Source organism: Mytilus californianus, unplaced genomic scaffold (genome assembly GCF_021869535.1).
Source record: "Mytilus californianus isolate M0D057914Y unplaced genomic scaffold, xbMytCali1.0.p SCAF_8, whole genome shotgun sequence".
Classification (NCBI taxonomy): Eukaryota; Metazoa; Mollusca; class Bivalvia; order Mytilida; family Mytilidae; genus Mytilus; species Mytilus californianus.
The window spans coordinates 4,340,274-4,365,605 of NW_026262734.1; the positions used below are offsets into that span (position 1 = coordinate 4,340,274).

Genomic DNA, 25,332 nt, shown 5'->3' on the forward strand with positions numbered 1-25,332 from the left:
TTGTACCCATTTTATTTTTTAAGGGGAGTCATGGTTGGTGGGGTCTGTTGTTGTACTGTCAAATACTTACATGTAATTCCTGTTATCCTTTCTAAGCATTTCTGTAAATTCAGAAATTATTGCGAGGTTTTTATTAATGCGAATAATGCCACTGGGTGAGTATTGCAATAATAAGAACTTGCATTCAGGTAAATGATACAGATATCTGTATTCAAATTTTTCTGAAATCGCAATAATTTATCTCGTTTTTCTGTCTGTGCTTGAAAAACCCAATAATAAATGTATGCAATAATTTCTGAATTAACAGTATATAAATCTTTTCGAGGGGTAACAATCTGCTCTATCACCCTCTCAGATATGTGTTATTTAATTTATTATACTGAATGTTCTGTTATTACTGTCCATTAAATTTCAATTCAAAGTAATAAACTATGTCGTCTTGTACATAACAATCATCCGTATTTATTAAAGCGCACACTTGAGCAAGCGTCTCTGTGTAGGGTAATAGAGTATTTGCCATGGGATAGAGTAAATTGTCTGACTCATATTAACCAATCAAAATCTGGCATTTTGACATGAAGTATAATAATAAAGACTTGTCTAACAAGCAAAAGCATAAAACATTTGTGAGCCTAATAAATCTAACCAGAACAGCCAAATCATTCTCAGCTAAATTTTGTTTTGAGGGAGATGCAATTAATATAAAATAAAGTCCTTTAGGTGTAATACCACCATTGATTTTCCCCTATTAGTCTTTGTTAAATTTGCACTTTTCAAAAAATTGTGCAGAATTTATCTTTGTTTCAAATAAAGAAATACTTGGCATGAGTAAAGTTTGATCCTGTCCAGTACTATAGAAAAAATTTCACATAACATTTCATTGCATATAAGAAAATAACCATCACTGGAAGTTAACCAATCAAATTTTCCCCCTTTTTTAACCTGTATACAAGCTTTAGTAACCATGTAACCTCAAGTTTCCAAAATATTCTATAGAAACCCCAAATAAAAAAATAATGGTGCTTTGAAATACCCAAGATATATGTTTATGACCCAGAAATGTTTTACTGCAATGAAATGTAGGATCAATTACCTACAACTGTCAAATTCAAGGGAATATTTTTTTTCGACCTATTTTCGTATGCAACCGGATGTGACGTACTATGATTTGGTGGTATTACACCTAAAGAAGACTTTTTTGTTAAATAAACTGAATGTGACTTTTTTCCTTTGTTATACTGGTTATTTCAAGCATTCCTGTCAAGTTTTGTCATAATCAGTTCAATAGTTTGAGAAAAATCTAGTATAATGTAAGACGACATCTGCAGCGATTCGAGCTAAATTTCTTCGAAAAATCCAAACCAAGCCGCATCATGATAGAATATAGTGTGGACCAATAAATGATCAAATATTTATCTCATCTGCCTACAAACAGTTGAATATGATACAAAAGATGACTTTAGGATGATAAATACTACCAATGGACCTCTTTGTCTTCCTTATAAGGTCTCTTCTGGTCCATTTATACCTCTCATTTCCTCAAAATTTCTACTTTATAGGCCAATAAATAAAAATTTTGGGGTAACTTTCACTCATTTATGATAGAAATGTTATAATAAATGATTAATTGAAGTATTCAAGCTGAATGAACTATCCGTATAAAAGTTTACTGTCTCCAAGGAGGTTTCAATAAGTCCTTACGTAAAACTTAAATTTACGCCGCGTTCCAGAGAGGGACATAAAAAGCTTCTCTTTTGGTGAATAATTTGTTGTTACTGCTTTAAAAATAATTTCATTTACTTAAAACTATATATTTATTAAAGTATTTCTTAGGAAAATTTTTTCTAGTATAGCAGAATATAAGAAAAAAGGAGAAAAAGCTCCTCAAAACTCTAAGTATGGCTTATTCTGTCAACTAATATTCATGGTAAAGTCCTATTTCAAGGAAATTTTCTCATAAAATGTGTTTTGGAGACTCAATCCACTCAGAATATTTCATTATTAGTAAAATTTCACTTAAATAGCAAGAAATTTTAACACATGAGAGTACTCACAAGGTCAAAGGTGCATGTACAGCTTCCTATATTAGGTGTAATACCACCATTGATTTTCCCCTATTAGTCTTTGTTAAATTTGCACTTTTCAAAAAATTGTGCAGAATTTATCTTTGTTTCAAATAAAGAAATACTTGGCATGAGTAAAGTTTGATCCTGTCCAGTACTATAGAAAAAATTTCACATAACATTTCATTGCATATAAGAAAATAACCATCACTGGAAGTTAACCAATCAAATTTTCCCCCTTTTTTAACCTGTATACAAGCTTTAGTAACCATGTAACCTCAAGTTTCCAAAATATTCTATAGAAACCCCAAATAAAAAAATAATGGTGCTTTGAAATACCCAAGATATATGTTTATGACCCAGAAATGTTTTACTGCAATGAAATGTAGGATCAATTACCTACAACTGTCAAATTCAAGGGAATATTTTTTTTCGACCTATTTTCGTATGCAACCGGATGTGACGTACTATGATTTGGTGGTATTACACCTTTAAACTATTAAAATGTATAAATTTCCCTTACTGCCTGGATTCAGATTTTTTTTATTAATATAAATTTTTGTGGTTTAAAAAAAGATGATTTTTTGGGTACCTAATGCTGCAATCAAAGACAAAGTATTAACAAAATAAAAATAAAATTTAATAAATTGATTAAAATAAAATTTGTGGTTTCCAACAAATCCCTGTAAAATGAAAACTTACAAATATTTATAAACCCACAATATTCCCATTTAGAACATGTTATTACAGAAAATTACGGGGTCGATTCATTGTTTGAAGTATTATAAAACAAGAGGCTGAAAAGTCTGTACCTTTCTCTAATATACATATTCTTACTTATTTAAACGAGCAATTATAATAGGCACAAAACAAATTATAATAGGCACAAAACAAATTATATTTTCACTGGAAAGAATTTAGAAATCAGCCTGTTTATTGTACCAAGATCAACCCATACAAAATTTGATAATGAATGAAATCAACTTATGAAAGAGGCCACACCATCTCTTTCTAACTGTACCATTAGGCATATACTTTCATCAGGTTTATCCTCTGTCTACACAGGAGGCCATACAACAAATATGGAAGTTTTTAACGACCTTGACTGGCTATACAGCCCTTGCATGGTCGGCTATACAGGAGGCCATACAACAAATGCAGGAATATATAATAAAATATTTTATGTGTAAAGATTGCACTATAAGTCTCTGTTTGTCTTTGTCTCTATCTTCTCCATCTGGAAATAACAAAAAAACATTTAAACCAAAATAATTATTTATCAATGTGATTGTTTCTGTTCAAATGATGACATTATACTTCTATTATTTTATCAAACACTCCTGAAGATTTCCAAATACAGCCCTGGATTTTACTGTCATGACATTAATTCTAAATCCTACAGGTCAAATAATCTCTATGGAAATGAGATGGGCCATTAACACTAAAAAAACTGCATACCAAATATCATTTACGTACCATTAGAAGTTCTCCTGAAAATTTATCTAATCACAAATTTAAGAAATTGTTGACACAGCGCCCTGAAACAGTACACTTAAATCTGACTACTACAACTTGATTCAGCTAGGTGAGATTCAGACATTAAGCTATAGGATGATAATAAATGCTCAGATTCATAATTAAGCTACAATATTTCTGGACCTCTTTATCAAACTGATGATACCTCCAGACACTTAGCTAGATCAACATATGTTCAGCCTGATGTTTCTGTGCCTTATAAAAACTGACAACAAGATCAGTCTTTTATCAAAATTAAACTTTGGTCCATCTCTTAGCCAAATATTTCTGAACCTTATTCAAAAGCATAATTATACATGTTATATGCAAAGGAATCTTCACTAGAAATATTTACACCTTATCAAAACATAAGATGACAATATAAACATTACAGAAGACATCTGTATCCCTTATATATAATATAAACAAACCATTAGGAATGAATAATGACAAATTGTCAAAAACATCTTCCTCTTACCTCAGTTAATTATTCAGGACTTTATTACAAAGAGGTCTGATAAGGGGACACCAATTGTCATGGATTATAAGACTTTATTACAACATTTGTACAAAGAGGTCTAACACTGAGACACCAATTGTCATGGATTATAGCACTTCATTTCAAAGGACATCATCACAAAGAGGTCTAACATGGGGACACCAATGGTCATTATAGCACTTCTTTTCAAAGGACATAATCACAAAGGGTCTAAAAGAGAGGCGAAAGATACCAAAGGGACATTCAAACTCATAAGTCGAAAATAAACTGACAATGTCATGGCTAAAAACAAAAAAAGATCAGCAGACAAAAAACTTAAGACTGAGCAACATGAACCCCACCAAAAACTGGGGGTGATCTCAGGTGCTCCGGAAGGGTAAGCAGATCCTGCTCCAGTTGTGTTGCTCATGTTAGTACAAACCCAGTAATAAGTCTAAACCAGTAGGTCACATTCGGGGAAAAGGGGACAGGATTGTAGTTACGACCTTTGGAACATATCCGCTATCATCTGTGAAACATATATTCAATAACAGTCAACCAACTCGTGATGGCGTCCGTAAAATTTACAAAGGGATGATTTCAACTTCACCACTTGGAACTCTTGGTTTAATAGCTTCCTTGTGACCAGCAATCCTCTATAAAGGAAATCATGATAGGAAATACAAGCCCTGGAATATCGTATCAATCTGGGAGATATAAACTCTGTAAGCAGGCGCTGCTGGAATGATGCTACATAGTAATGGAAAGTTCACAATTGGGAAGCTGAAATTGGGTCACCAATTGTCATGGATTATAGCACTGCATTTCAAAGGACATCATCACAAAGAGGTCTAACATGGGGACACAAATTGTCATGGATTATAGGACTTTATTACAAAGAGGTCTAACATAGGGACACCAATGGTCATGGATTATAGGACTTTTATTACAAAGAGGTCTAACATAGGGACATCAATTGTCATGGATTATAGGACTTTATTACAAAGAGGTCTAACATAGGGACACCAATTGTCATGGATTATAGGACTTTATTACAAAGAGGTCTAACATAGGGACACCAATTGTAATGGATTATAGGACTTTTATTACTAAGAGGTCTAACATAGGGACACCAATTGTCATGGATTATAGGACTTTATTACAAAGAGGTCTAACATAGGGACACCAATTGTCATGGATTATAGGACTTTATTACAAAGAGGTCTAACATATAGACACCAAATGTCATGGATTATAGGACTTTATTATAAAGAGGTCTAACATAGGGACACTAATTGTCATGGATTATAGGACTTTATTACAAAGAGGTCTAACATATAGACACCAATTGTCATGGATTATAGGACTTCATTACAAAGAGGTCTAACATAGGGACACTAATTGTCATGGATTATAGGACTTTATTACAAAGAGGTTTAATACGGTGGCACCAATTGTCATGGATTATAGGATTTCATCACAAAGAGGTCTAACATTGGTACCGATTATTGGGGACACCAATTGTCATGGATTATAGGACTTCATCACAAAGAAGTCTAACATTGGGACACAAATTGTCATGGATTATAGGACTTTATTACAAACAGGTCTAACATGGGGGAACCAATTGTCATGGATTACAGGACTTCATCACAAAGAGGTCTAACATTGGGATACAAATTGTCATGGACTATAGGACTTTATTACAAATAGGTCTAACATGGGGACACCATTTGTCATGGATTACAGGACCTCATCACATAGAGGTCTAACATGGGAACACAAATTGTCATAGATTATTGTTTATTAAAGATTGGTCTAACATGGTGACACAAATTGTCATTGGTTATAGGACTTCATTACAAAGAGGTCTGACAAATTGTAATAGATTATATAAAATGCTCCGCTGGGGCGCAGCTTGATACGACCGCAGAGGTCGAACCCTGAACAGTTGGGGCAAGTATGGACACAACATTCAAGCTTGATACAGCACTGAATTTGGATTGTAATTAAATATTTGACACAGCATAGGTTTCTGACACAGAATGAAAGTGGTCTAAGAACTTAAAAATTTTCAATTTACCTATTCATACATGTGATGGACTTTGAAACTCAGATCAGGAGATTGGGAAATTTTGGTCAGGAGATTAGGACTCAGATCAGGAGGTTTTTAATCGACATTAATTTTGTTGTAAATGTAACCGTGTGCTGTAAAAATGGTCTTTTAAAGTGTGTTTTCTTCAACTTTCCATCCAATTTATTATGTTTATAGTACCCTTGTACTTATAAAGTTTCTCCATCTTTATATTCTACATGTTCAATCTAACATTGTTTTTTTCCAGTATGTTCTTTAAATTTTTTACTTCATATTCTATAAAACAATCATTGCAACCAGAACATTTGTTTAGCTATCTGCAAATATGTTTTTTTTTTTTTTTTTCTCTTGCAAATAGTTTTTATTTGCAAACTCAGAAAATCATTCTATCTGTAAATTTAGGGTCATAGTTATTATATAAATTTCAATTTAAGCCTTGAAAGGAAGTATAGAATCCTCAAATAATTTTCATATTATTATTTTTTTATTTGTCCTAAGACATTTAAAATCATTTAATAACCATCCTTTTATGATTATTTGTTCAATTTATTTTATTTATATTCTTTTAAAAATTTTCATTATTAAAAGGAAAGTAACTTAAAACAGGATAAATCAAGGGAAGTAACCCAATAAATACACAGTTTTTGTTACACAACGGCAGTTAGCCTGAGGTAAAAATCGTTGATTACCAGTATGTTTGACACCCAAGCTGACAAGTGAAGCCATATAATTATGCATGTTAATTGATTTACAGGTAAAATATAACTTCAGGTAATGTCAGTTACACCAGATGCCTGAGATGATATGTTGGGCAGAAATTTTTCATTCATGAAAAATTTCATACACGGGAATTTTTCCTCTTCAACGGGAGGTCGGGAGGAGACCCCTGAAAACGGGATTATTGTACTCCCGTCGGGAGGTTCACATGTATGCCTATTTAAACCATATCATTATTATTTGCTTTTATATATAAATCAGAAATAACCAATTTAAAATGGAAAATGTTAAAGAAAAAAAAGGAAAAAAAAAATCCCCCCCCCAATTTTTTGAACCCCCTTATGATTCATCACCCCCAAACTCAATCCCAGCTTTCCCTTTGTGGTATGGTACCTTGCAGTACAATTTCAGAGAGATTCATACACTTGAACACAAGTTATTGTCTGGAAACTAGAATAAAATGCTCCGCAGGGCGCAGCTTGATACGACCGCAGAGGTCGAACCCTGAACAGTTGGGGCAAGTATGGACACAACATTCAAGCTTGATACAGCTCTGAATTTGGATTGTGATTAAATATTTGACACAGCATAGGTTTCTGACACAGAATGAATGTGGTCTAAGAACTTAAAAATTTCAAATTGGACATTCACCTATTATGGTCCAATATCCAAAATCTAAATACATGGTTAGATTCAGCATATCAAAGAACCCCAAGAATTAAATTTTTGATGAAATCAAACAAAGTTTTTTTTTAGACCCTTTTGACCTCAATGTGGACAAAGTTGATAACGGGGCCCAAAAATCAAAAATCTAAATACAAGGTTAGATTCAGCATATCAAAGAACCCCATATATTCAATTTTTGTTGAAATCAAACAAAGTTTAATTTTGGACCCCGATTTGGACCAACTTGAAAACTGGGCCCATAATCAAAAATCTAAATACATGTTTAGATTCTGCATATCAAAGAACCCTAAAAATTCAATTTTTGTTAAAATCAAACTAATTTTAATTTTGGACCCTTTGGACCTTAATGTAGACCAATTTGAAAACGGAACCAAAAATTAAGAATCTAAATACACGGTTAGATTCGGCATATCAAAGAACCCCAATAATTCAATTTTTGATGAAATCAAACAAAGTTTTATTTTAGACCCTTTTGACCTCAATGTGGACAAAGTTGATAACGGGGCCCAAAAATCAAAAATCTAAATACATGGTTAGATTCAGCATATCAAAGAACCCCATATATTCAATTTTTGTTGAAATCAAACAAAGTTTAATTTGGACCCCGATTTGGACCAACGTGAAAACTGGGCCCATAATCAAAAATCTAAATACATGTTTAGATTCAGCATATCAAAGAACCCTAAAAATTCAATTTTTGTTAAAATCAAACTAAGTTTAATTTTGGACCCTTTGGACCTTAATGTAGACCAATTTGAAAACGGAACCAAAAATTAAGAATCTAAATACACGGTTAGATTCGGCATATCAAAGAACCCCAATAATTCAATTTTTGATGAAATCAAACAAAGTTAAATTTTGGACCCTTTGGACCTCAATGTGGACCAATTTAAAAACGGGGCCCAAAATCCAAAAACTTAATACACGGTTAGATTCAGCATATTAAAGAACCCCAAGAATTCAAGAATAAAACCCCATTGAAATTGATCAAGAAATAAGCAATTTATATGAAGTATCTTCTTTTGCACAATACTGTGCAATTGAATATTTCTTGCTATTGCGCAATACTGTACAATTGACAATTTCTTGCTATTGCGCAATATTGTGCTATTGGATATTTCTTGCTATTGCGCAATACTGTGCAATTGAAAATTTCTTGCTATTGCGCAATACTGTGCAATTGAAGATTTCTTGCTATTGTGCAATACTGTGGAATTGAAAATTTCTTGCTATTGCACAATACTTATTATATAATAATTTACACATCCTGTTTGGTGTGTATCTCCTACCATATCATTATTATTTGCTTTTAAATATAAATCAGAAATAACCAACTTAAAATGGAAAATTTTAAAAGAAAAAAAAAAAGGAAAAAAAGAAAAAAAAAGAAAAAAAAAAATCCCCCCCCCAAATTTTTTGAACCCCCTTATGATTCATCACCCCCAAACTCAATCCTAGCCTTCCCTTTGTGGTATGGTACCTTGCAGTACAATTTCAGAGAGATCCATACACTTGAACACAAGTTATTGTCTGGAAACTAGAAAAATGCTTATTTTTGGCCCCTTTTTGGCCCCCAATTCCTAAAAGTTTAGGGCAATTACCCCAAAACTCAATTCCAGCTTTCCCTTTGTGAGATGGAACCTTGTAGTACAATTTCAGAAATATCCAAACACTTACACACAAGTTATTGTCATGAAACTAGAAAAATGCTTGTTTTTTGCCCCTTTTTTGGCCCCTAATTCCTAAAATTTTGAGGCAATTACCCCCAAAATCAATTACAGCCTTCCCTTTGTGATATGGAACCTTGTGGTACAATGTCAGAGAGATCCATACACTTACACACAAGTTATGTCTGGAAGTTACAAAAATGCTTATGTTTGGCCCCTTTTTGGCCCCTAATTCCTTAACTGTTGGAACCATAACCCCCAAAATCAATCCCAACCTTCCTTTCGTGGTATTGAACCTTATGGTAAAATTTCATGGAGATCCATTCACTTAAACTAAAGTTAGAGTGCGAAAACCAATGTGTCTTCGGACGACGCCGGACGACGCCGACGACGACGCCAACGTCATACCAATATACGACCAAAAAATTTTCAATTTTTGCGGTCGTATAAAAATGCTTGTTTTTTGGCCCCTTTTTGGCCCCAAATTCCTTAACGTTTAGGGCAATTACCCCCAAACTCAATTCCAGCTTTCCCTTTGTGATATGGAACCTTGCAGTACAATTTCATAAAGATCCATACACTTGAACACAAGTTATTGTCATGAAACTAGAAAAATGCTTGTTTTTTGCCCCATTTTGGCCCCTAATTCCTAAAATTTGGAGGAAATTACCCCAAAAATCAATCCCAGTATTCCCTTTGTGATATGGAACCTTGTAGTACAATTTCATAAAGATCCATACAATTACAAACAAGTTATTGTCATGAAACTAGAAAAATGCTTGTTTTTTGCCCCTTTTTGGCCCCTAATTCCTAAAATTTGGAGGCAATTACCCCCAAAATCAATCCCAGCATTCCCTTTGTGATATGGAACCTTGTGGTACAATGTCAGAGAGATCCATACACTTACACACAAGTTATGTCTGGAAGTTACAAAAATGCTTATTTTTGGCCCCTTTTGGCCCCTTATTCCTTAACTGTTAGTACCATAACCCCCAAAATCAATCCCCACCTTCCTTTTGTGGTATTGAACCTTATGGTAAAATTTCATTGAGATCCATTCACTTAAACTAAAGTTAGAGTGCGAAAACTAATGTGTATTCGGACGACGACGCCGGAAGACGACGACGCCGGACGACGACGACGACGACGCCAACGTCATACCAATATACGACCACAAAAATTTTTTTGCGGTCGTATAAAAATTAGGGCACTTATTATCTAGGTCTATAATAAGGGACACAAATTGTCACTGATTATAAAATCAGGGCGCACATATAATCATGGTGTAACCTAGGGACACACATTGTCATGGATTATAAAATTAAGGCACACATATAATCATGGTCTCACCTAGGGACACACATTGTCATGGATTATACAAAGCTGGGACAATACTGTTGCAGAGTAGACAACTACACGACAAAATTTTTCAGGAAGTATAGAACAGATACACAAATTAATATGGATTATAACATAAAAAGCAATCACTGTCAAACTGCTGAACAAATATACAGCCATTCTGATCAATAGTTTCTGAAAATATTTTGGTTGCAGTTATTTTCTTCTGTCTGACATCCGACATTCATCACTCTTACAAATAAGCTTGATTTATTTGGAAATATTTAATTTTCCAACAATCTAGCAGACCTGACAGAGTCAAAAAAAGGAATACAAATTTTCAGATACATATCTCTCCCCCCCCCCCCCCCCCCACACACACCCTAATTTTCTATTGTTAAACCACAGACTTCCATCAAACAAGGACTAGTTGTTATCATAATGATTCAAATTTCTAACTTAATTTGTAATTCAACTGAACTGACGTAAACCAAATTAATATTGGGAAAATATTATCTTGTTCCCGAAAATTAGGCATTGAATATTTGATCATTGGGTCTTATCAATATAACTAGACATGCATGGGTAGATAGAAATGATATATATCTTATTCATCACAAGCCAGTACAGAGCCATCAAGAACTTTAATGGAACCTTTGTATTTATACATGAAACACTTGTTTATCTCAGATCAATGTAGCGTGCCTGGCCAATTATCGTCACATAAACATATTTGCGGAACAAAGTTGTCACTTTGTCTGATGACCAAAAGAGAAACTCTCCAATAAAAAGACCAAAAAGGCATAAAAATGATCAAAACAGTCATCATTTCTCATAATTATACATCAATTTACGTCTTAAGTATAAACATTTGTAAAGAAAATCGTAAAAGTCATATGTCATTATCAGCTTTCATCAACTAAATTTTTTTTTACAAAAAGTAAATATCCTGAAGATCAAAGTGATACACTACTACAAACAGAACTAGTCAAGACAACATTAAATACAGATCTTTATATTTAAGTGCTGTGATTAATTCTCCAGTCTTTCATCACTTACTCAAACTAAAGTCATAAAATTAATTTGAAATTAGCAAATAAAGGGAAATAATCCAAATTTACATATAAGAAATCTGATCCACAGGATTATTTTATTCACATACATCGCATACAAAAAAAAAAACATTAATCAAAGGGTTCTTTTTTTTCTGTAAATGTTTAGATGATTTTACTGTAAATGTTTAGATGATTTTACTGTAAATGTTTAGAACTTTTACCTCAATTTTTAGCAGGTTCAAAGTCTCTAAATAAAATTATTCAAATAAAAGTTCTGACCAAAATTACTGTATTTTATACATTATCACAAGCAACTGAATATTCAAATCACTTTTTAGTGATTGAAAAATATATTTACTTCATTTTTATTGTATTACTAATTAAATTGATATAAAAAATAATAATGTGATACAATGCTAAATAACATTATAATATAATTGTAGATGTAATGGATACCTCAATGAGACAGCAACCTAGTGACAGAAAATAACCAAAAGACTTCTAGAAGGCAAAATACAATCTTCAATTATAGACAAATACCAAGCTCTAAGGGAGCTACCATTTGATTTTATGGGGGGGGGGGGGGGGGGGGTGTAGGATGAAAACCTTTGTCCTGCATTTTTTTTAGTTGTAATCTGTGTCCTGCATTTTTATTTTCCACTCTATTTGTTCCTGCCTCTTTTTTTTATTAGTTTATCCTGACTTTTTTTACATAAATTGTCATCCTTAATTTTTTTTTTGCGAAGTTGCTCATCCTGCCTATTTTTTTTACTTAAAACTCCTGTCCTGCCTTTTTTTCAAATTTCATCCTAACCCCCCCATAAAAATCAAATGGTAGCTCCCTAAATCATCTAGCTTGACTCACAAAATCAGAGACAGGAGTGACCCTAATATTAGAGTAGTGTTTAAAAATACAAAGACCATTTTACAATTACTCAGCCTCTACATTACTCATGTTATTAGTCAAGAACTTTAATTGACAGTGACAACTCTTCAAGTACAATACCCTAACTCCTTAACTACAAGATACCCAAGTTTTTTTGTTTTACCAGATGTGCATTCAGAATATTTAATTTTTCTTAGGGCATAAAAACAATAAAAACAATACAAATAGACTTTAGATCTCAGCAATCAATATCAACCCAGTAAAAAGGCACTGCTACTGACCTTGACCTTTTAGGAACTTGTTAAACATAGTGGAAACAACTCAATAGTATAATACAAATTTACATCACTCTCGTGCCAATTTTTTTTATCATAAATAAATCAATTTCAAAATTTCCAGGAATTAAAAATTTGATATCATCAATAACATGCATGTTTGTGTATGTTTATTTAATTTATTAGGAAGTGTGAACATCTGCATCAAGTTCTATATTACAATTTAATGATGCTAATTTTAAGATACAACAAGGTTGTTTTTGGTACAGAACAATTGTTTATGTTTAAAGGCATAATAAGGTAAGATAATATAATAATAATAATAATAATAATAATAATAATAATAATAATAATTTTAATAATTATATTTATTTGCTTCAGTTAATTGAATAGATTACTTAAAGTAATAAGAAATTCTCAAAATAAGAGACCATTCTTTTGCATTTAGGTGTGAAAAACATTTGTTTTATTTTCGTTTTTGACAGAATAAAATGTAGAATCTATGTAGTACTACTTCAATATTTTCGAATATTTCCTGTAGATTCTTCTGCAATGAAAGACAGTATATTCCATAATACGGCAAAATCCACATTTGTCTCTTCCTATATAAAGGTATAAACAGAAGTACGGCTTGATTGGGTCCCGTTTTTAAATGTCAAATATATCAACGGGTTGAAAATTCCTCAAGGTCAAATGTCAATGAATCAGTAAATTTCATCTTTCTATTACATATCTGTATATATGATGTTTTATCATTCTAAATCAAATTAAGATGTCAAATATTAAATATGTGATAACCATGATAATTACATTAAACCAAAACAGACAAATAGACAGATGCACAGACCACAAAACATAAAGCCCAAATACTTGTGTAAACAGGGCATAACATCCCATTGACATTTTTGGCATCAATTTTTGAATTTATAGTTTAATTACTTTATTTATTATTTACTATTTTCCAGATTACTATGATGTCTGTTGTAAGAATCATGCTGATAGTTTCAGCAGTCTTTATCAATAGCGTCCTGGCCAAGAACACATTGAAACAGAAGCATTATATAAATGAAGAAGAGAAAGAAGAATCTGACATCCATGGCAAAGTATCAGATGCAAGTCGGGTTCGACGAAGTTACTATGGACACTGCCACAACACTGAAACATGGTTCACTTATGACGGAAAGGGTCATACTATTTATCTTGATCGTCAAAGTCCAAACTGTGGATTGTCTGCTATGAGATCATTTCAATTAGTTAGAAACAGTGGTCACAATCGTGTTTGATATAACCTGAACTGTTGCAATCTTCCAAAATTATACAGATGTCAAACTTCTACTTTTAATACACCATATAACAGTGATGGAAAAGGACTTAATATTTACTTAGATCGTCACCATGTGTCATGTCCATATAACGGATTTCTTAAACATTTCCATCTGAACAGGAATCACCATGGTGACCTCTACAGATATACGTTTTCTTGCTGTAGTCCTCATTACTACCAGACGAATGACATGCTATGAAACTACAACCCCTGCAAATGCTGATGGTAAAGGAAACATGGTATATCTGGATAGACACAGACCCAGCTGTCATATTGGATAATTCCTCAATGGCTTTCAACTTGTTCGACCAACAACAACAACCATACAGTATAAATATAGATGCTGTGCGTTCCGTCAGTAATTAAAAAGGACAAATATTGCTTTAAGCATATTTCAATAAACTGCTTCGCTGAGCGCAGCTAGATACGCCCGCAGAGGTCCAACCCTGAACAGTTGGGGCAAAAATGGACACAATATTCAAGCTTGATTCAGGTCTGAATTTGGATTGTAATTAAATATTTGACATATTATAGGTGTCTGAATAAATGTATTCAAAGAACTTGAAATTGGTTATATGAATTGAATTTATGTTCAATTAAAGATTTCTTGCTGTTGTGCAATACTTAGTAAATCTGTTGTCAGACTATAAACAAATAAAGTATAATTAATTCTCAATGTCATATTAGAAATTTATGAAAATAAAAAGGGAGCTTACATCAATAGATATAAACAATTCACCAAAGTTTCATGAGAATTGGTGACAGCATTTTTGAGTTATTGTCAGAAAACTGGAAAATCACCCCTTTTTAATGAATAAAACCCCATAACTCAGAAATGTAAAATGTAAAATTTATAAAATTCTAAAGGGAGCTTACATCAATACATACAAACAATTCACCAAAGTTTCATAAGAATTGCTGAAAGCATTTGTGAGTTTTTGTCTGATAACTGGAAAGTCCCCCCTTTTTTTATGAATAAAACCCCGTAACTGGGAAACGTAAAATCTAAAATTTATAAAAATCAAAAGGGAGCTCATGTCAATAGATATAAACAATTCACCACAACTTCTTGCAAGTTGGTGAAAGCATTCTTGACTTATTGTCCGAAAACTGGAAAATCCCCCTTTTTTTAATGAATAAAACCCCATAACTCGGAAACGTAAAATCTAAATTTTATAAAAAACGAAAGGGAGCTCACGTCAATAGATATAAACAATTCACCAAAGTTTTATGCAAATTGGTTTAAGCAATTTTGAGTTAATGTCCGACATGTTGACGACGGACAGACGGACGGACAGACGGACAGACGGACGGACGGACAGACGGACAACGGTATACCATAATACGTCCCGTAAACGGGCGTATAAAAATAAAAGAAAATATATAATTTCTATTGTTTTTGCATAAGGACTACGCCTATTTCACTTTTGAGCTTGTCTGATAGTCAAACTCTTTCATACAGACAAAAAAGAATCATTGTGGTACTTTCCATAAATGTTTGTTCGTCTGCCAAATCATTGGACATTGTTTCTTGTTATACTTATTGTGGACTTGAACAATAGACAAGTGGCAATACCGCAAATCAAAATTTAAATCACTCAGAATCAGGTGAATCTTGAAAAGAGTTGACTATGTTGGAAACCTTTATAAAAATAACACTTTCATCAACTTACATTTTAAGGACTTTATCTTTACCCCCACTTGCCACTCTTTGTCCATCCGGACTCCAGTCAACTGCATAGACCTTTAAAAATAGATAAATGTAATAGTAATGTCAAAACATTGATATGGCTTTAGTTCTTACTCTGGGGAGTACACATAGTTCTCTTTAAAATCAACATAGTTATCCAATGGTCCTGACATTTTTCTTGCTTTTTTGTAAATTTAGAAAAAAAATATTTTTTCTTTTTTTTTTATTTAAAAGATTGGTGTCATTTTTTCTCTCTGTCTAATTCAATTCAGAAGTAACAAGTATCACTTGATTGCAGCATGAACACAAGAAATTTAGTACTTGCTTTGGTAATAAACAGCTGCGCCATGAGTGCATGATACGCCCGTCGTCTTGTGTGTGAATTTTTATGCAATAAGCATAAATAGTTTCTGACATACAGCGTGACATGCGAAAACCCCCCTTTTTTTTTTACAAAAAACTCAATATCTCTAAAATAAAATTTTGAATCAAAACCAAAAAGAATACAGATCTTTAGATTAATATAACTAAGAAGTGTGTAAAATTTTAAGCAATAATCATAAATCGTTTTTGAGATACAGCGCGACATGTGAAAACCCCCCTTTTAAAAAAAAAAAATCAATATCTCAAAAATAAAATTTTAAATCAAAACCAAAAAGTATACAGATCTTAAGATTAATATAACTAAGAAGTGTGTAAAATTTTAAGCAATAATCATAAATCGTTTTTGAGATACGGCGCGACATGTGAAAAACCCATCCCCCTTTTTTTACAAAATACTCAATAACTCAAAAATAAAATTTTGAATCATCATCAAAAAGTATACAGATCTTAAGGTTAATATAGCTAAGAAGTGTGTAAAGTTTTAAGCAATAATCATAAACTGTTTTTGAGATATGGCGTGACATGTGAAAAACCCCTCCCCCTTTTTTAACAAAATACTCAATATCTCTAAAATAAAATTTTCAATCATCACCAAAAAGTATACAGATCTCAAGATTAATATAACTAAGAAGTGTGTTAAATTTTTTGGCAATAATCATAAATTATTTTTGAGATACGGCGTGACATGTGAAAAAAAACACACACTTGTTTTAGTTACTAAGTTCCGTAACTCAAAAAGTTTTAATCTTATTTTCACCAAAAAGTATACAGATCGTTTGACTATCATAAGAAACAACTATGTTAAGTTTCATGAAATTTGGATAAGTCATTCTCAAGTTACGGTGCGACATGTTTACGCCGGACAGACAGACGGACGGACGGACGGACGGACACCGGACATTTGTATACCATAATACGTCCCGTCAAAAATTGACAGGCGTATAAAAAGTTTACTTAAGTTTATAGTTTAAAATTAAAATGATTTAATTACTTAAAATTGCAAATTTCATACAAATAGGTTGCTGTCTATCATATCAGCTTTTGGTGTTAATCAGGCTGTTAGTTTTCTTGTTTGAATTAATGTTTCACATTTTGTCATTTGGGGTCTTTAATAGCTGACAATGGATTTTCTCATTGTTGAAGGTAGTCAAGTGACCTATATTTGATTACATCAACATCATTTGGACTCCAATTGATAGTTGTTTCATTGGAAACCCTTTAAAATCTCCTTTTCTTTATTCTGATTAATTAAACACATACCTCATCAGCATGTCCTGGTAAATCTAACAATATTTTCTTCTTTGTTACATCAAAAACTTTTAATGTTGAATCAGAACTACCGCTACAAATCAGTCTACTGTCAGCTGACCAAGCCACCTGGTAAACTCTATTCACATGACCTCTCAGTGTAGCTATAAACCTAAAATATAACATGTGTACAATGAACTACCACAACACAACAAGTTTCAGCTGACCAAGCAACCTGGTATACACTATAAAAACATTTTTGGATATGGGGTATCCATCCATGACACAAAATCAGTACATGAACAGCAAATAAATTGCTTCGCCGAGCGCAGCTGGATACGACAGCAGAGGTCCAACCCTGAACAGTTGGGGCAAAAATGGACGCAATATTCAAGCTTGATACAGGTCTGAATTTGGATTGTAATTAAATATTTGACACATAAAAGGTTTCTGACACAGAATAACTGTAGTCAAAGAACTTAGAATTGGTTATATGATTTGAATTTATATTCAATTATTTGCTTTTGTGCAATACACTTTGCTGCTGCGAATTGACCCCCCCCTCCCCCCACAAAAAAAAATAAAAAATTTACCCCCCCTTTTTTTTTGCTTTTGTGCAATACACTATGCTGTTGCCAATTAACCCCCTACCCACCCCACACACACACTTTTTTTTTTTGCAAAAAAAATAATATTTGAAGAATTTTTCTTTTTAATTTCTGAAATCTAAAATGAGAAAAAATTGACCCCCCCCCCCCACAATTTCTTTCCCCCCCCCTTTTTCCCCCAAAAAAATTCTTTCCTAATCTCAATTCAATTTTCCAATGGAGTTTGAAACCATAATTACCCATTTAAATTTACCATAGTGCTAACTTAATCTATTTTATAATAGAATTTAAAATATGGTGTCAAATCTTTCATATGGATTTATTTGTAAAAAAAAAAAGATGCAACATTTTACTGGTCTTCCTATTTATGCATTTTTTTTAAACATAATTTAAAAGCAGTGTAAGGAAGGTAATCAAAACGTTGTATTTGGATTACCTCCCTCACACTGCTTTTAAATTGTCTTAATTGTTCATTAACCATTACTTTATACATAATTTAAAAGCAGTGTAAGGGAGGTAATCCAAATACAACGTTTTGATTACCTTCCTTACACTGCTTTTAAATTATGTTTAAAAAAAATGCATAAATAGGAAGACCAGTAAAATGTTGCATCTTTTTTTTTTTACAAATAAATCCATATGAAAGATTTGACACCATATTTTAAATTCTATTATAAAATAGATTAAGTTAGCACTATGGTAAATTTAAATGGGTAATTATGGTTTCAAACTCCATTGGAAAATTGAATTGAGATTAGGAAAGAATTACCTCCCTTACACTGCTTTAAATTATGTTTTGTACTAAAGTATTTGTCCATTAACCAGGACACCCTTGTTTTTCCCCCTTTTTTGCCCCTTATTCCTAAACGGTTTGAGCCATAACCCCCCAAAGCAAATCCTAACCATCCCTTTGTGGTATGGAAACTTGTAGTATAATTTCAGAGAGATCCATACACCGTTCCACAGTTTTTGTCTGGAAACTAGAAAATGCTTATTTTTGGCCCCTTTTTGGCCCCTAATTCCTTAACTGTTGGTACCATAACCCCCAAAATCAATCCCAACATCTTTTTGTGGTATTGAACCTTATGGTAAAATTTCATAGAGATCCATTCACTTAAACTAAAGTTATTGTGCGAAAACCAATGTGTCTTCGGACGACGACGACGTCATACCAATATACGACCTCAAAATTTTTTTGCGGTCGTATAAAAACACACTAAAAGCAAAGGAACAGAGCTACAGCACTTTTATTGCTGTTATTCATCTCAAAGTCTCAGTGACCTCTCAGTGTAGCTATAATCTAAAATAAAACATGTGTACCAATGAATTACCACTACACAACAGTCTATTGTCAGCTGACCAAGCCACCTGGTAAACTTTAAAACCTAAAATATAAGATATGTGCAATGTATTAAGTGATCTACTACTACTACATAAAGGTCGACTGTCTACTACAATTTTGGACAATCTCATTTGAGATCTTAGGAAAATTGGCTGTTGATGGCATATCTTTATAAAATAAGGAGATTTGGTATGATTACCAATGAGACAACTATCAACCAGAGTTCAAATGATAAAGATAAAAGTAACAAGAAATGATTGTAACAGGATGCTGTTACGAAGTCTCCCAAACGAAGCTCCCATAATTCGTAATTCCCAGGGTCGCCTGACATTGGGCAACGTCCAGTGAAAATTGGTTTGGTCCAGTAAAGTTATATGCAGTAGTGATGCCTGGGGACTAACCTTGTATATCATTCAAATCATCTTGGCATGACAAACCAGAATATATATGGTTTAGGGGTGGGGATCTCGACCATTTACAAGATACTAGAACATTGGGGGTGGGGAGGAACCCCTGGGGACTGGCCCTATACGTCATTCATATGTTCGAGACATGACAAATAGGTATATATATGGTTTAGGGGTGGGGATCTCAACCATTTACAAGATATTAGAACTTTCTCAAATGGCAGGGGGTCGGGATGACCCCTGGGGACTAACCCTGTATAACATTCAAACCATCTTCGCATGACAAACCAGAATATATATGGTTTAGGGGTGAGGATCTTGACCACTTAGAAGATATTAGAACTTTCTTAAATGGCAGGGGGTGGGGGTGACCCCTGGGGACTAACCCTGTATTTCATTTGATGTGCTTTATCATGACAAACCAGAATATATATGGTTTAGGGGTGGGGATCTCGACCATTTACAAGATATTAGAACTTTCTCAAATGGCAGGGGGTCGGAATGACCCCTGGGGACTAACCCTGTATATCATTCAAACCATCTTAGCATGACAAACCAGAATATATATGGTTTAGGGGTGGGGATCTTGACCACTTACAAGATATTAGAACTTTCTTAAATGGCAGGGGGTGGGGGTGACCCCTGGGGACTAACCCTGTATTTCATTTGATGTGCTTTATCATGACAAACCAGAATATATATGGTTTAGGGGTGAAGATCTCGACCATTTACAAGATATTAGAACTTTCTCAAATGGCAGGGGTAGGGATGACCCCTGGGGACTAACCCTGTATATCATTCAAACCATCTTAGCATGACAAACCAGAATATATATGGTTTAGGGGTGGGGATCTTGACCACTTAGAAGATATTAGAACTTTCTTAAATGGCAGGGGGTGGGGGGTGACCCCTGGGGACTAACCCTGTATTACATTTGATGTGCTTTATCATGACAAACCAGAATATATATGGTTTAGGGGTGGGGATCTCGACCATTTACAAGATATTAGAACTTTCTCAAATGGCAGGGGGTCGGGATGACCCCTGGGGACTAACCCTGTATATCATTCAAACCATCTTTGCATGACAAACCAGAATATATATGGTTTAGGGGTGGGGATCTTGACCACTTACAAGATATTAGAACTTTCTTAAATGGCAGGGGGTGGGGGTGACCCCTGGGGACTAATCCTGTATTACATTTGATGTGCTTTATCATGACAAACCAGAATATATATGGTTAAGACTGGGGATCTCGACCATTTACAAGATATTAGAACTTTCTCAAATGGCAGGGGGTCGGGATGACCCCTGGGGACTAACCCTGTATATCATTCAAACCATCTTAGCATGACAAACCAGAATATATATGGTTTAGGGGTGGGGATCTTGACCACTTAGAAGATATTAGAACTTTCTTAAATGGCAGGGGGTGGGGGTGACCCCTGGGGACTAATCCTGTATTACATTTGATGTGCATTATCATGACAAACCAGAATATATATGGTTTAGGGGTGGGGATCTTGACCATTTACAAGATATTAGAACTTTTTCAAATGGCAGGGGGTCGGGATGACCCCTGGGGACTAACCCTATATATCATTCAAACCATCTTAGCATGACAAACCAGAATATATATGGTTTAGGGGTGGGGATCTTGACCACTTACAAGGTATTAGAACTTTCTTAAATGGCAGGGGGTGGGGGTGACCCCTAGGGACTAACCCTGTATTTCATTTAATGGGCTTTATCATTTTGAACATTTTCAATTAAAAAGATTGTGTCTATCACAAATGGTTTTCAATTTATAATCATTTGAAAATTTTAAAAAATAAAATCCCATAGGGTTCTATAGTAAAACCCTCTTTTCTTTTTGCCCCTCAAAGTACCCCTTTATAAACCCCATTGCACAAACAAAACCCTGATTGCACCACTAGACATGTTAGTCTAACATATTGTGAAACCCTAAGTTAATCTGACAAGCGGTTTTGGAGAACAGGTGCGGACAAGTTCAAATTTAAAAGCGGCGGAAGAAGAAGAAGAAGAAGAAGAAGAAGAAGAAGAATAATAATAATAATAAGAACTGAGCAAAAACAATAAGTCTTCCCAAACTTCGTTTGGGAGACTTAATTACAGGTCACTGTACTTTCTTTAACATCAGTAAAACCTATCAGATTTTAAGATATCAAGGAAACCTTTTAAAATACCAGCTCAAATGAAATGTTTACAAAGAACTTCAATTTACAAACATTAAATATTTGATAAATAATTTGAAATATCACCTTCAATATTGTAACTGAAATCTATTCAGTTCATTATCAACTTACTGTCCTGTTTTGCCATCCCATAATTTCACTGATTTGTCAAAGGAAGCACTAGCTATTAATCTGGTGTCTGGGGAAAACTTTACATCATTAATTAACTGCTGGTGTCCCGTCATACGACAAATTGGTTTCTTTTCTTCTTCTGGGTTCCATAAATACAAAGTAAAATCATCTGAACCTGAAACCAGTCTTTCTGGTTGTAATCCCTAAATAAAGAAATGAATTATTTGAATAAGAAGAAAGATAACCCAAAATCAACTAAGAGAGTTTTGTCTTATTTGAAAAACTATTTGTAATAATTAATAATATTTCTTTTACTGGGAGTTAGAACTTAGTCCTTATAAGCCTTGTTGCTCTCAGACACAAGATATATATAGACACATGAAAGTACAAATGATTTTATTATGCTGATAGTTTTAGGCCCTTATCTTCTTACACAGTATCCAGTCAAACATCAGGCTAAAGATGGAAAGAGACTAAAAAGCTTCAGATTTAATTATTTATTTGGGTTATCTCCCTTTGATGCATGTTTTTGAAGATTTTTTCCTCACATCATTACCTTCAGTTTATATAGCTGAAATTGTCTAAAAGCAAATGTACATGCTTGCTTGAACGTCTTGAGTTGCTCATTATCTGATCATACAAAGAATGAGGTACTGACAGACTTGTTAGTGTGCTGAGATATGAAGGACTTCTGATGAAGTAAACAGTCCTTGCATGCCTTGAAACATCATTCAGACCTCTGTGGTCAACCTTGCTGTCTCTATAATTTGAGAACTTTGCTAAAGGCATGTGATATCCCGATCATTGAATTTATCAAATCAAATCAAATATTTTATTGTCTTATAAACTTTACAGTTTGTGACCAACATGTATTAACACAATAAACATATATACATACATATCAAACAAACACAATAAAAACAGCATCAAAATTTATAAAAACAAACAAGTTGTTAAAGAGTCCCCTGCCCTCAGTTCTATCAATCAGCCACGCTTTTCTTCTTAGACTGTAAAACCTTTTTGCAAATGATTATGCACTACAACTATGATCACAATTTTTACAATTCTGACATATGGACAGACAGTGGAATACCATTTCAAAATTCCAAACAAGATCAAATCTTTGTTTGATAACAATGCTCTTGATCCAAGGATTTTGATTGGCTTATCTATATTGAGAAACTTTAGATTTTTAATTAACAATTTCATTTCTTATTTTTACATTAGTGTGACAGCAACTTTTCACTCTTTTGCTTCTCCTCATACAGAATTTTTTTGTTATAATTTTTATCATACTTTTGAATTTTAATTTACTTGAAATCTATTGATTAAACTTTTTATACCTTCAAAGGTGTACCTGTATTGAAAATGCCCTATTAAATATGTAATATCTTCAGTGTAATTTACCTCAATGGTATGTTCTCAGAGGAAATGACTAAACTGTGGTACAAATTTAGTATGAATTACCATGTGTGATATCTTTAGTGTGAATTAACCTGTTTGATATCATGAGTGTAAAATGCCATGTGTGATATCTTAAGTATGAATTATGCAGTAATATCTTTAGTGTGAATTAATCTGTGTGATATCTTGAGTATGAATTACCATGTATGATATCTTTAGTGTGAGCTACAATATGAATTAACTAACTTGTGATATATATTTGTTTTGTGAATTTCTTTTACTGTACTGTATCTTGAGTGTGACTTACCTTGTACTGTGTTTTATCTTGAGTGTGAATTATTACACTTTGTTTTATCTTTAGTGTGCATTACCTTAACTGTGTTGTATCTTTCCAGAGCTTTTTTCTGTAATTCTTCTCCTGAAATTATAAAAAAAACAAAGTTAAACTATTTTTTTTTATTAGATCATTGCATGTAATCACTGATCCATTAGATATACTGGTAATACAAAGGTCTGTAAAAGATTATTCTGTCCCTCTTGTCTATATAAGCACAACCAAATGTAAAATTTGACAATAATACCACGTTTACGTTATAAATAAGTGTTACAAATTTGCAATTAAATCAAATATTTTGTACTTCAGTAAGTTCACATAGAAAAAAAAAACTAGTATGTGAAGAAAACTTTAAAATTGAAATAAAATTGTACTCTAATGCACGAACGTAATAAACACCTACTTATATGATAACTGCTTGAATTGTTTATTTCCTGAACTCAGCTATTTCAGTCACGATGTCAGAAATTCATGTGATGGGATGCTGGAAGTAACCATTGAAAAAAATCCAGGTAAATATTATCTGTTGAATCCTTTTTTTCTTATATCACAATTAAATTAAATTTTTACAGTTTGATTTAAAAAATAATTGTTGTTGATATATAATTTTATTTCTTTATTTTACTTCAACAATAAGGAAGGATAAATTATGATTTCAATTTTAAATTGTAATTACTTATAAAAACTTATACAATAAAAAGGGGGAGGGTTATAAATTACAGGAAATTTGTCAGCATGATTTTATGACTACAAAAACTTGTAATGTACATCAGAAATGGACATGTCAATCATACATTATAAGAAATTTACCTGAGGCCCACAGCAGGGACTAGATATTACACTACGTCATCTTTACTGCCCAAAGATACAAGGTTTAACAATATCTTTGTAAAAATACATGTAATTAAAATGTTTTTCAAAGAAATCATTATAAAAATTCCTGCATGGCTGGGTTTGATGATGATTGACCTCTGAAGGGCCTCCTCTTACTAATTTGTCATCATTAGTCGTCATAAGAATGATTATCTAGATCATATATACACCTGATTATTTCTAATAATGGCTTCATCAAAATAAGGTAAGAAATATGGTAAAATAAGGTGATATATGAAAGTTTGAAAAAATACAGGCTTCAGACAACTTGTTCAATAAAGGTCATGAAGATTTCAAAAAGGTGTTCAATGAAAAAAAATAAAAATAAAAAAAACAAGGTACTTTTCAAGGTAATATTTTGTTAAAATTAGTCAGTTGAGTTTTTTGTTTTTTTAATCAAATATAAAGAAAAGTGCAGATATTGGTGAAGAATGCACTTCTCCATTCCTTACACAGTTAAATATACAATGTCATTTTTTATGCATAAAATTTCACCTGACTGGAATAATGAAATCTTATTACGAGATAATCTATTTATGTCCTATTGATTACTGGTATTGAGGTTTCTCACCTATTGCTGAAGCTATATATACAATTACCATTAGGGTGTGGTGG

The 25,332-nt window shown here is 33.0% G+C and overlaps 1 protein-coding gene and 2 long non-coding RNA genes across 3 annotated transcripts in view; 1 reads left to right on the forward strand and 2 right to left on the reverse strand.

Moving 5' to 3' along the window:
- Nucleotides 1-3,229: 3,229 nt before the first annotated feature.
- LOC127712994 (notchless protein homolog 1-like) overlaps nucleotides 3,230-25,332 on the reverse strand; it is a 51,236-nt gene continuing 29,133 nt past the window's right edge. The window contains exons 9-13 of the mRNA XM_052219575.1: nucleotides 23,882-23,928; nucleotides 22,107-22,309; nucleotides 17,435-17,594; nucleotides 15,774-15,844; nucleotides 3,230-3,300 (exon numbers count right to left, since the gene is read on the reverse strand). Of these exons, the coding sequence (XP_052075535.1) occupies nucleotides 3,288-3,300; nucleotides 15,774-15,844; nucleotides 17,435-17,594; nucleotides 22,107-22,309; nucleotides 23,882-23,928 (494 nt within the window). The 3' untranslated portion in view covers nucleotides 3,230-3,287. The remainder of the gene's footprint in view (nucleotides 3,301-15,773; nucleotides 15,845-17,434; nucleotides 17,595-22,106; nucleotides 22,310-23,881; nucleotides 23,929-25,332) is intronic.
- LOC127712996 (uncharacterized) lies at nucleotides 6,513-10,424 on the reverse strand. The gene is made up of 2 exons (XR_007987358.1): nucleotides 9,933-10,424; nucleotides 6,513-9,771 (listed from the first exon to the last, which is right to left on the reverse strand). It is a non-coding gene; the product is annotated as an uncharacterized LOC127712996 (long non-coding RNA).
- LOC127712997 (uncharacterized) lies at nucleotides 13,008-14,501 on the forward strand. Its single transcript, XR_007987359.1, has 2 exons — nucleotides 13,008-13,076; nucleotides 13,742-14,501. It is a non-coding gene; the product is annotated as an uncharacterized LOC127712997 (long non-coding RNA).